A 12,628-nucleotide genomic window follows, 5' to 3' on the forward strand; every position below is an offset into this window, starting at 1 on the left:
ATGGAAATACCACAACCTGGAAGTTCCCCTCCAAGTCACTCACCGTCCTGACTTGGAAATATATCGCCGTTCCTTCATTATCGCTGGGTCAAAATCCTGGAACTCTATTCCTAACAGCATTGTAGGTGTTCCTACACCACATGGACTGCAGCGGTTCAAGAAGGCTGCTCACCACCACCTTCTCATGGGCAACTAGGGATGGGCAATAAATGCTGGCCCAGCCAGCAAAGCCCACATCCCGTGAATGAATTAATAAAAAGGGTGGATACAAGGCAAGTTGGCGTGAGGGAATGGCTGGGAACATGGGTTGGCATGAGGGTATAAAGGACCATGGGGGTTGGTAGTGTTAATCTGTTGAACAGGCATCTGGGAAAGCAAGCAGCTGGAGCCAGTCTGTCTTCAACATAGATTTACTCTGAAAATCCAGTGTAACGTAAGTGCAGAGTACTTTTCCCTTCTCTACTGTTTCTCTCCCACACAGGTGGAAATTGGTTCTTAGTTATTTTCCCAAACCTTTCCCCAATTAGTATCAGCTACTCTTAATGATAACTAGAGCATGCACTCTATTGTCACAGAATTTGCAACACTAACAGCTGGGAGAGGGTATGAGTTGGCATGGGGCCTTAAAGCACCATAGGGGAGGTGGGTAGGGGTGAGAGGATGTGAGGGGTGAAGGCTAGAGAGCATAAAATCTTATAACACAACTCGGACGCGGTCACAGAGATCTGAGGTGGGCCTTCTAAGCAGCTCGCCTTGGCACACGGCTGCTCCTGTGGCCCTGTGATCTGCTTCTGGGGATGACTGCCTGTCCCAAAATTGACTAACTATAATAGAGAGATAAAAAGAAAAAGGAGAGAGACAGAGACAAAAGAATAGAGAGCGAAGCTGAGAGGAAGTAGAGTAAGGGACACAGATGTAGCCTATTAATTCTACATGTCTGCAGGTAAGAACAAACGATTACTTCCAGTTGCCAGGTTGAATAGCACAGGTTCATGGCCACAAGGTTAGCAGTCAGATCTTGTTTTAAACTTGTTTTTGTCAATGATATTAATAGACCTGGCAGCACTGATGAAGCCAGGGATAGAACCAGTCAAGCCTTCTGATCATGTTTGCTGTCCAGTGTCCCCACCGGGAGCTGTGCAAATGTGGAATGTGAACAGGATTTGGGTCAGCTGTGAGGTCCTCCACAGTTGGATATCCCAAAGCACAGCCTCTTACATGAAGCACTACAGAAGTAGTTGCACCGAATCCTACTCCAGCAACAAGGAGTGGTTTCACATGAAACAGGAATTGGAGGAGGGGAGAACGGGTTGTCATCCTTGCAACCTCTCATTCCCTTACTTCTCAGGGCCACTAACCATACATAAAGCCGTAAATTCGATGTCACCACAAACACAAGTGCTGAGGGCCTCAAGCAGTTAATCTTCTCGTACAATCTGTCTCAACCCGTCCTCTGACAGTAGAGCTACCTCACAGGTACAAGCTGCTATCGTAAGTGTGCCAAGTTCCCCTTGCTCCCTCCAATGCACACCCTCCCCAGGCCGTCAGAAAATTAGCCAGACAGCTGGTGGCCCCTAGGACAAACAGCTCGAGCCTCGGCCCACTCTGAAGACTTATTGGGAAGAGAATGCCATGACACGCCGACCACACGGGGAGGGAGCTGATGAAGGAATGAGGCTAACACACACAGCACTTGGTTGAATAACTTTAAATCCATATTGAGTAACGATTATCAATGATTTGTTGGGCAAGTGAGCTAATCTTTAAAGGCCTTGATCAAGGAACATTTTAGCTACAGAAATTTAAGCTAAAATGTGTACCTTTTCCATTTAAAGTCGAAGAACTGCAAAGCAATTTGGATAGTTACGTAACTGGCCAGAAAATCGAGTTTAATTATTCTCCCCAACACCACACCCCCTTGAGTACAGAAGCAGCTTACCTGAGCCTGGCTTTAGTCTGCCTCCTGAGAATAGGGGTGTTAGCATCACTCTCCTCCTGGACGCACTGCAACGAGGGTGATCGGCTGTGTGAGCTCCGTGAGCTTGCCGTGCTCTGCTGGCCTCCCTCGGCGCCCTCCTGCATGTGCGCCAGTAACTGCGGCGGCAGGCTCCTGAGGGATGGGACAGGCGAGTGGGAGGTGCGACTTGGGAGGTTGTTGATATTGTTGTCACTGGTAGATCGCAGCAGCGTGCGTGGGGATGAGAGGGCAGTTCCTCCAGCTCGCCGCCTGTTGGTATAGCTTGGGGTCTCTCTGAAAGGCACTGAAATTTAAAGGCACGTTAGTGTTCACTCTCTCCAAAACATGCAAAAATGGCACCTGCTTCACATTGCCTAACCATCACTCCTACTCCCTGCCACCAACATCAAACCTGCCTGAGGGGGCTGAGGCACAATTCCACGGTTTCCTTGCCTAAATGGCCATTTTTTGTCTGTGAGCCTACAACAGTTAGCATTACAAGTTATTTTGTCAAGGTGGGGATCACACAGAGGCCTGAACTTATCCTCATTTATATCCACATGTGTATGGCTTGCAGTGGGGTCTCAGGGGTAAGGCAAGAAACCCTCCTGGAACATATGGCCCAGTGCTGCTCAGGCAGTGCATCAGGTAAACTTGGCTCCGCCTCTTACCCGAGTCCTTCTTTGTGCATCAACTTCATTCCATTCAGACCTGGTCTAAGTGTACCCTCGTCTCCTTCTAATAAACATGCTTAACCCCATTAGAAAATTAGAATGCATGGAATAAAGAAAAACCATTTAGCCCATCCCTCAATACCTAATACACATGCTACCTAGTGTCAACTCTACCCACTGTTTTAATCTCTTCTGACATTTCAGGTACCCCCTACCCTATCATGCATTATACTCACCCATTTAATCTCCTCCCAGACCCCTACCCTATCATGGACTCTAGCCATCTATTTAAATTTTTCCACAGCCATGTATACTCCAGCCTATTTGTGCACTCTATCCCACATTTAATCTCCTCCCACAGCCCACGTACGCTCTACCCTACCCATGAACTCTATCCGCCCATTTCAAATTCGGAGAGAAAGTTCATCCAGCCTTTCAAACCCATTATTCAACTCTACCCTCAGGTTCTCCAGATAATAGCCACCCTCAGTCACGTGCACCATTGTATCTGATGGAACATTTGATTATCTCAGTTTGACCTGCCTCTGTAACCTCCAAGTCCATTCCATCCAGCAGATTCCAGGAAAGTGCACTGAGTAGCAGATACAGCATACCAAGTTGAAAGTAGTACAGCCAAATCACTTTCACCTGGAAGGAGTGTTTGGGGCTCTGGACAGTAGGAAATGAGAAGGTAAGGGAGACATCTGCACTTGGGCAAACGAAATGCAGTTTCGGTGATCGCTTTGCTGAACACCCCCCACAAGTATGTCCCTGAGTTCTAACTGCTTGCCACTTTAATTCTTCATTCCATTCCCACTCTGACTTCTCTGTTCTTGGCCTCCCACACCATTTCAATGAAGATCAGTGGCAGTGTGCGGAACAACATTTCATCTTTTGATCAGACACTTTACAGCCTTCAGACTCAACATCAAGTTCAATAGCTTCAGAGCAGATCCACTGCTCTCACTTCCTCAGACAGCAGATGCATGTATTGATCTTGCTGCTGTCATTTACAGCTCCTCTAGACCTGTCTTATTTGTCCCATCACCGCCTGCTTTTGCCTTACGTCACCCTCCCTTTTGTCACTTCAGTCATTCCTGCCTTCCACCCTATCACAGACCTTCCTTTTTGTACTTCTCTCCCATCTCCCTCCTTTCCCTGCCTCTGCATTTGTCTATAAACTGTTAAGTCTCTAACTTCTTCCAATCTTATGAGCACCCAACCACATATCTGAATTATCACCAACACCTTTCACTTCCAGTTCTCTAACATTGTCTTCCTCAGCCCCTGCCTCAGCTGCTATGGAAAGTCTCAGCCTTGCCTTTGTTAACTCTAGACTTAACTATTCCAAATCTTTCCTTGCCAGCCTCCCATCTTCCACTCTACATAAATTAGAGATCATCCAAAACTCTGCTGCCCGTATCCTATCTCACACCAATTCCCCTTCACCCATTACACCTGTTTGCTAATCCACGTAGCTCCTCATCCGGCAAAGCCTCAATTTACGAATTCTCGACTCTGATGAAAAGGTCACAGACCTAAGATGTTAACTCTGTTTCTTTGGCTACAGATGCTGCCAGACCTGCTGAGTATTTCCAGCATTTTCTGCTTTTAATACGTTTGAAAGTTCTCATCCTCATTTTCAAATCCCACAGTGGCCATGCCCCTCCCTATCTCTGTAACTTCCTCCAGTCCTACAATCCTCTGAGATCTCTGCGCTGCTCCAATTCTGGCCTCTTGTGCATTCCTGATTTTAATCGCTCCACCACTAGTCACCCCAAGTTCTGGAATTTCCTTCCAAAACATCTCTACCTTTCCTCTCTCTTTCTTTAAAATAATGCTTTAAAACCTTCCTTTTTGACCAAGCCTTTGCTCTTCTGTCCTAATACTTACATGGCTCAGTTCAAATTTTGTTTAATAACGCTCCTGTGAAGCGCACTGGACATCCTACTAAGGTCATTGACCTGAAATATTAACTCAGTTTCTCTCCCCACACATACTGCCTGATCTGCATCTCTGTAATTGTAATTTCACACAAGGGCAGTATATCTCTGCAAGTGTTCTTTTAATTATTCACTCATTCCTGGGAGCGTGGGTGTCGCTGTCAACAATATCACTTGTTGCCCGTTCTAATTGCCCTTGACAAGGGGTAATGGTAAGTCACCTTCTTGAACCACTGCAGTGGTGAAGGTACTACTGCAGTGCTGTTAATTTGGAAGTTCCAGGATTCTGACTCAGTGATGATGAAGGAAGGAACAGTGATATAGTTCCAAGTCAGGAGGGCAGGTAACAGGGAGAGAAAACCTGGAGTTAGAACCATACAAAAGTCATGGTGCAGAAAGAGGCCATTCAGCCTATTGTGGCTGCGCCAGCCAAAAAGAGAAAAAGAAACTAGCCGCTCATTTTAATCCCACATTCCAGAACTTGGTCCATAGCCTTGCAGATTACAGCGCTTCAGATGTAGATCCAGGTACCTTTTAAATGAGTTGAACATTTCAGCCTCAGCCACCAGCTTAGGCAGTGAATTCCAGATACCCACCACCCTCTGGATGAAAAGTTTTTCCTCATGTTCCCTCTAATCCTTCAACCAATCACCTTAAATCTTTGCCTCCTGGTAATTGGCCCCTCAGCTAGGGGAAACAAGTCTTGTTTGTCCTGCTTTCTATCCTTAATGTCACCATTAGCACATTCCTTAGATAATATCACCACCATCAACCCTCCTTTGTCCTTTTGTCTATGACATCTTTAGCAATCTCTTCTTTGCCTTCACCTATCACTGGCCCTCTATCCAGCTCTACCTGTCCCACCCCCCTCAATCAGCTTATATTTAACCACATTTCTATATTTCTTTAGTTCTGATGAAGAGTCAAAACGTTAACTGTGTTCCTCTCTGCAGATGCTGTCAGACCTACTGAGTTTTTCCAGCTATTATTGTTTTGAAACAAGTCTTTCCTGTCTACCCTATCTAGGCCCCTCATAATTTTGTACACCTCGATTAGGTCACCTCTTAGCCTCCTGTGCTCTAAGGAAACAACCCTAGACCATCCAATCTCTCCTCATAGCTGCAATTTTCAAGCCCTGGCAACATTCTTGTAAATCTCCTCTGGATCTATTTTTCTTTTATGTGGTCAAGGTTACGGGCTTGGGAGGCGCTATTGGAGAAACCTTGGTGAGTTGCTGCAGTGCCTGTAGATGGTACATATGGCAGCCACAATCTTCTCTTATGCCAGTGGCAGAGGTGCCAATCAAGCGGACTGCCACGTCCTGGATGGTTTTGAGGTTCCCGAGTGTTGGTGAAGCTTTGTTCATCCAGGGAATTGGAGATAGTCTTGATTTGTGTCTTGTAGATGGTAAAATGGCTTTGGGGAGTCAGGTGGAGAGTTATTTGCCAAGATTACCCAGCCCCTGACCTACAAATGTAGCTACTATATTTATGTGGCTAGTCCAGTTCAGTTTGTGGTCAACAGTGACACCCAGGAATTTGATGGTAGGACATTCAATGACGTTAATGCTGTTATATGACAAGGGGAGGTAGATAGACTCTCTCTTGTTGGAGATGGTCATTGCCTAGCATTTGAGGTACAAATGTTACTTTGCCACTTAACAGCTCAAGCCTGCATGTTGTCCAGGTTTTGCTGCATGCGGGCTTAGACGGCTTTATTACCTGAGGAGTTTCAAGTAATTCTGAACACTGTGCAATCATCAGTGAACATTTCCACCTCTGAATGTATAATAAAGGGAAGATCACTGATAAAGAAACTGAAGATGGTTGGGCCCAAGACACAGCCCTGAGGAATTCCTGCAGTGATATCCTGTGCCTGAGATGAATAGCCCCCAACAACCACAACCATCTTCTTTTGTACCAAGTATGCCTCCAACCAGTCAAGAGTTTTCCCCTGGCTTCCACTGACCTTCACTTTTACCAGGGCTTTTGGTGTGACCTTGATGCCAAGGGCAGTCATTCTCACCTCACCTTTGGATTCGGTTCTTCTGTCCGTGTTTGGACCAAAGCTGTAATGAAGTTTGGTGTTGAGTAGACCTGGCAAAATGCAAACTGTGCATCAGTGAACAGGTTATTGGTGAATGAGTGCTGTCAATGACACTTCCCATCACTTTGTCAATGATTGAGAGTAGGCTGATGGGATATTAATTGGTCAGATTTGCCAGGTAGCTGCTGTAATGCAACAGTTTGGCTAGAGGCATGGTGAGTTCTGGAGCACAAGTCTTCAGCAGTGCTGTTGGGCTGCATACCCTTGATTGTATCCAGTGTGCCTAGCCATTTCTTGATATGTCTTCGAGTGAATCAAATTGGCTGGCTTGAGATGGTAGGAACCTCAGGAGGAGGCCGAAATGTGTAATCCACTCAGCAATTCTGGTTGAAAACAATTCCAAATGCTTCAGCCGTGACTTTTGGACTCACATGCCAGGCTCTGACATCAATGATGATTGTGGAGCATCTTCCTCCTGTTAGCTATTTAGTTGCCCACCACTGTTCATGATTGGATATGGCAAAACTTCATAGTTTTGATCTGATTTGGTTGATGTTGGATCACTTGGCTCTGTCTGTAGCATGCTGTGTCTACTGTGTAGCATGCATGAAGCCCTGTGTTGTAGCTTCAGCAAACTGGCACTTCATTTTCATGCATGTCTTTTACTGCATCTGGCATGGTCTTCTACATTCCTCATTGAACCAGGTTCGGTCCCCTGGCTTGTTAGCAGTGGTAGGATCAGGGCTTTGCAGGCCATGAGGTTACAGATTGTGATGGAATACAATCCTGCTGCTGCAGATGACCCATAATCCCTCAAGAACGCTCAGTTTTGAACTACCAAATCTGTTTTTAATCTAATGCATTAGCATGGTGGTAGTGCCAGTTAACACAATGGAGAGTATCCTTAGTGTGAAGACAGGACTTCATCTTTAAAAGGTCTGTGTGGTTGTCGCTCCTACCAATTTTGCCTTTGACAGATAATAAGAACAGAAAGAGCATAAGAACTGGGAGCAGGAGTAGGCAATTCAGCCCCTCAAGCCCGTCCTGCCATTCAATACGATCATGGCTGATCTCATTTCGGCCTCAACTCCAATTTCCTGCCCTCTCCCCATAGCCTTTCAACCCGTTACTGACCCTTTGAGAAAAGTAATTCCTCCTCATCTCTGATTTAAATCTACCACCCCTTAGGCTAAAAATATGGCCTCTCGTTCTAGAATGCCCCACAGGGGGAAACATCCGCTCCACGTCTACTTTGTTTATCCCCTTTAGCATCTTATATACCTCAATTAGATCTCCTCTCATCCTTCTAAACTCGAATATAGCCCTAAACTGCTCAATCTCTCCTCATAAGACAAGCCCCGCATCTCTGGAATCAATCTAGTGAACCTCCTCTGAGCTGCCTCCAATGTAACTACATCCTTCCTCAAGGTGCATCTGCCTCAGGCAGATTGGTGAGGACAAGGCTGAATAGGTATTTCCCTCATGTTGATTCTCTCACCAAGTCCAGTTTGGCAGCTATGTCCATAAGACCATAAGACATAGGAACAGAAATTAGGCCATTTGGCCCATCGAGTCTGCTCCGCCATTCAATCATGGCTGATAAGTTTCTCAACCCCATTCTCCCGCCTTCTCCTCATAACCTTTGATCCCCTTACCAATCAAGAACCTATCTATCTCGGTCTTAAATACACTCAATGACCTGGCCTCCACAGCCTTCTGTGGCAATGAATTCCATAGATTCACCACTCTCTGGCTAAAGAAGTTTCTCCTCATCTCTGTTCTAAAAGGTCTTCCCTTTACTCTGAGGCTGTGCCCTCGAGTCCTAGTCTCTCCTACTAATGGAAACATCTTCCCCACATCCACTCTATCCAGGCCTTTCAGTATTCTGTAAGTTTCAATCAGATCTCCCCTTATCCTTCTAAACTCCATCGAGTATAGACCCAGAGTCCTCAAACGTTCCTCATATGTTAAGCCTTTAATGTTTCAGGACTCTTCCAGCATGGTCAGTTGTGGTGGTACCGAGCCATTCTGGACATTGAAGATCCACGTCCACAGTACATTCTGTGCCATCGCTATCCTAAGTGCTTCGTCCAAGTAGCGTTCAACATGGAGCAGTAATGTTTCATCAGCTGACAGAGGGCAGTAGGTGGCAATCAGCAGGACGTTTCCTTGCCCATGTCTGACTTGATTCCATGACACCTCATGGGCTCCATAGAAAATGCTGAGGACTCCCAGACCTTTCCAACCTCCTGCCAGTGTGCCACCACCTCCAGTGGGTCTGGCCTGTTGGGGTAACAAGACATACCCAGGGATTGTTTGCAGTGTATCACACAAGGGCAGTATTGGCCACAAAACTCAGCTCTGTAGTACCATTGATTTTGGCAATACAGGAGTACAGAGGCGATACAAATGGTGTGGAGTCCACTCCTGACAACCTCCAGTGCAACCTGCACCGATTGCCATCTTAGGAAAGTGCAGGTAAGCCTTGTATGTGCCAGCAGCATGCAGAGTGGACAGATTGTGATGTCAATCCATGCCTAATGCTGATCTGACAGCTGACCTGCCGTTTTATACCTCATTGGTCTAAGTTAACACCCTCTCTTAAACTCGCATGTAGGATGGAAACCAGGCCCACCCCATCCCCAGGAGCGCTATTTGAAGATATCAACATGGGCTTTTCAATAAAGATGCTTTTGACTTTCTTTTGCTGCTGCAGAGTTGGTGGAAGTCCTGTGCACGGTGTTGTTGGAGGAGATCATACATGTTCTGTGTGTTAAGGAGTGGTGCAAGAAACTGAATGGATTCTGAAGGCCTCTCAGCTGAAAGCTTGCTTTCAGTCATGGGGTCCTGTAGTTGCAGTCATTCTAGAGCTGCAGCATGACAGAGAGAGATGGAGCACAGGCAACAGAAAGGGGAAGTGGCGTGCAAAGGGCTCCCAATTAAAGGCCATACCCACCCCGAGTCTTCAGAGACTAATTCACCAAACTCCACCTCAGCCAGCAGCAGTATCTGAGATACCAATATTTCACCAAGGAGGTGATCACTGAACTATGCCTGTGACCGTCACAGTCACTGTCACCCTCAATTTCTACACCTCAGGATCCTTCCAGGTTGGAGCTGGTGACATCACCAACATCTGTGTGTTTTCTGAGCATCGCTGCATCAGGGGGGCCACTGAGACCCTGTAAACAAAGAGTGAGGATTTCATTGTCTCCTCTCTAAACAGAGAGAAGCAGGAGGGACAGACATGTGGCTTTGCCAGGGTCGTGGGTTTCCCAATAGCGCAGGGAGCCATTGGCTGCAGAGCAGTTGGTGTGTGACCACACGCAGACAGCATGCTGGTGAATGCTCGCTATCCTGGTAGCAGCCATGATACTTTTACCCTGTGCCAGTCAGCCCTTGCTGCCATCTTCAAGCTGCCACATGGAACCAGAGGATGGCTGCTCGACACCAAGGGCTACTCGCTCTACACGTGGCTCATGGCTTCCCTCCACCAACCGACCAAACGTGGACAATGCTCTTACAATGCAAAACATGCCGCCACCAGGAATGTCGTGGGGCAAACCATCAGCGTTCTGAAATCAAAGGTTCCACTGCCTGGATGGCTCAGGAGGAGCCCTCCAAATGCACCAGGGAGTGTGTCCAAATTTGTGGTGGCCTGCCACATCTTCCATAACCTGGCATTCATGAGGGAACAGCTCATGAGATATCTGCTCCCAATCTCGTCTAAGTGAGAGGTTGGATGGCCGCCTTGTCCCCTGTGGAAATATGACCTACCTGCTTCTTTCCACAATCCTGCAATAAACTACCAATACTGGATCAGAGAACCTGGGAGCCCTCTCTTTGGCCTGCTACTCTTTCTTTGTTGTTAGAGGCATTTTCAGAAACAGTTTCAACACTTGCTGCAGCCAGGATGCACCTGTCCTTTAAGAGATGCAGGGTAGCTCTAGCTCCTGTTTGCCTTGTGTTACAAAAATCTAGTTCATAATTCATATGCTTTAGAATATAACTTTTAGTTTTAGGAATTAAAATGTAGTTTGGAAATCTTTTAAATGTTGATAAATGGAAACGTCTGATTGAGAAGCCAATATGCAACCCTGAATTAAATGCAATTCAAATAGGTCTGGGCTAATTACAGTTCAAAGTGTTAATTTAATAAGCTCAGACTGAGATGGGAAAGGACTTGTTCAATGGATGACCCATTTGTGGATCTCTTGGTGAAGCTAATGTGTCTACCATTATCTCAATTAAAGCTGAAAGTAGCTTTGTAAACATGGGGGTTTATTTGTGGACCCAGGGAGTCTGTAGAAAAGACAATTTCATCCATTAGAAATATAAATTATTCAAATGGGTTACAAAATCAAAGAGTTGTGTTGAAGGTAAAATAATTCATTTATATTTCTGTTTGAGAACATCCCAAAACATGCCACGTTGTCGTAGAGATGAGGCTTCCCAGCCCTGAGGTCTTAAACAAAAGCTGCAGGCTGGTTAGCCAAAAAGCTAATGGAAGGATCCCCACAAAAATATTATACCTCGAGGAATAGCAGAAATACTAAGAAGAATCAAAGTTAATTCCAGAGGGCTGTGGCTTAGTCCCTAAAGAAGTGAATAAATCTTCAAGATTCTTGTAACATATAAAGGGAATTCTTGGGGTGAGTGAAAGGTAGAACTGGGTTCATAGCATCAGTACTTAGAAACTATAGTGTTAAATTAATAGTGCTTGCTTTGCTTAATTATTTTCATACTTTAAAGTTTGTTTTTGTATAAAAATGTGAAATCTTGTGGCATACTTGTGTCAGTTAATTACTGGGTTTTCAGATTTCTCTTTAAACGTTAATTGTCTTGAACAGGATCGTAACAGTTGCACAAACCTGAGCCCTGTGATAAGCGTACAGCTGGTCAGCAATATATTTAGTGCTGGACTGCACGCCTCAATCACCGAAATGAGCAGACAGCACAAATTTTTTATGTTGCCTTGCATTACCTTGATTGGGCATGGGATAATCACACATTGCAATCCCCACGCTCGCAAACAGGCTACATCCAGTTTTATCATTGTATCTCTGTAATTAAATGTGTATCCCATGATGGCAGTATTGACTGTCCTGGGGTCCCCATGAATCCCTGGTGAATAAGTTGGCGGTGAAATCGACCCCCGCTCTGTTGGCTTGCCCTGCAGCGATCTAGCGCTTGGTGGGGAATTAAATGATTTAAGGCGGGACCTCCGCCCCCATTTGGATAGGAAGTTCTGCCCAATGAAATGGCCAGCAGCTATCTGGTCCCAGCAGTGCCACTGCAGTTGCGGACAGCAGCTCACAACGTTGAGGATCTGGAGCTGGAGAAAAAGCTATGTGATGAGAGCTGGGGGTGGGGGAAAGCAGAAGCAGGGTGGGAAGGGAGGGGGGAGAAATGATCTGGGGGCAGTGAACCCTGGTATAACTGTGTTGAGGCCAGGAGCCTCTGGGTAGTTGGTGGGCACAGTGCCCATGCTATTTCACAGGCCCCGCTGGCAAACATGCAGCTGGCAGGGCTGTAAAATCCAGCCCTATGTCTTTGTAATGTCGGAGGTGCTGTCCTTCAGATAAGATGTTAAACCAGCGTCCTATTTGTCACCTCAGAGCGATGCTAAAGATTACACAGCACTATTGGAATAAGCACGGGGAATTTTCCAGGCATCCTGGGTCCAGCATTTCTCCATTAACCAACACTTGTCAAAAAGCATCATATTTGATTATTCAAACCAGAGCTGTTTGTTCAAAATTGCTGAGTGCAAAATGGCTGCTGTGTTTACCCACAAAACAACAATCACTGCACCTCAAAGCGCTACACTGTGTAAAACATTCTGACATGATACATAAGCACATGTGTATATTATTTATAGGAATAGAGTGGAGAGTTTGTCACTTGTTTTCGCAAGTTTTGAGCCCAGATTCTTGTGCGACCTGAGTGCAATTTGCTGAACTGATGCAAAAGATTGGGGAATTCAAAACACAGGAGAGTTACATCCA

The 12,628-nt window shown here is 45.9% G+C and overlaps 1 protein-coding gene across 2 annotated transcripts in view; it reads right to left on the reverse strand.

Annotated features, from left to right (window-relative positions):
• The window catches only part of shank3a (SH3 and multiple ankyrin repeat domains 3a), a 1,183,771-nt gene that overhangs the window by 443,825 nt on the left and 727,318 nt on the right, over window positions 1-12,628 (reverse strand). For both annotated transcript variants that reach the window (XM_078553129.1, XM_078553130.1), the window contains exon 12: window positions 1,940-2,261. In XM_078553129.1, the coding sequence (XP_078409255.1) occupies window positions 1,940-2,261 (322 nt within the window). The remainder of the gene's footprint in view (window positions 1-1,939; window positions 2,262-12,628) is intronic.

Source organism: Cetorhinus maximus, chromosome 12 (genome assembly GCF_964194155.1).
Source record: "Cetorhinus maximus chromosome 12, sCetMax3.hap1.1, whole genome shotgun sequence".
NCBI lineage: Eukaryota > Metazoa > Chordata > Chondrichthyes > Lamniformes > Cetorhinidae > Cetorhinus > Cetorhinus maximus.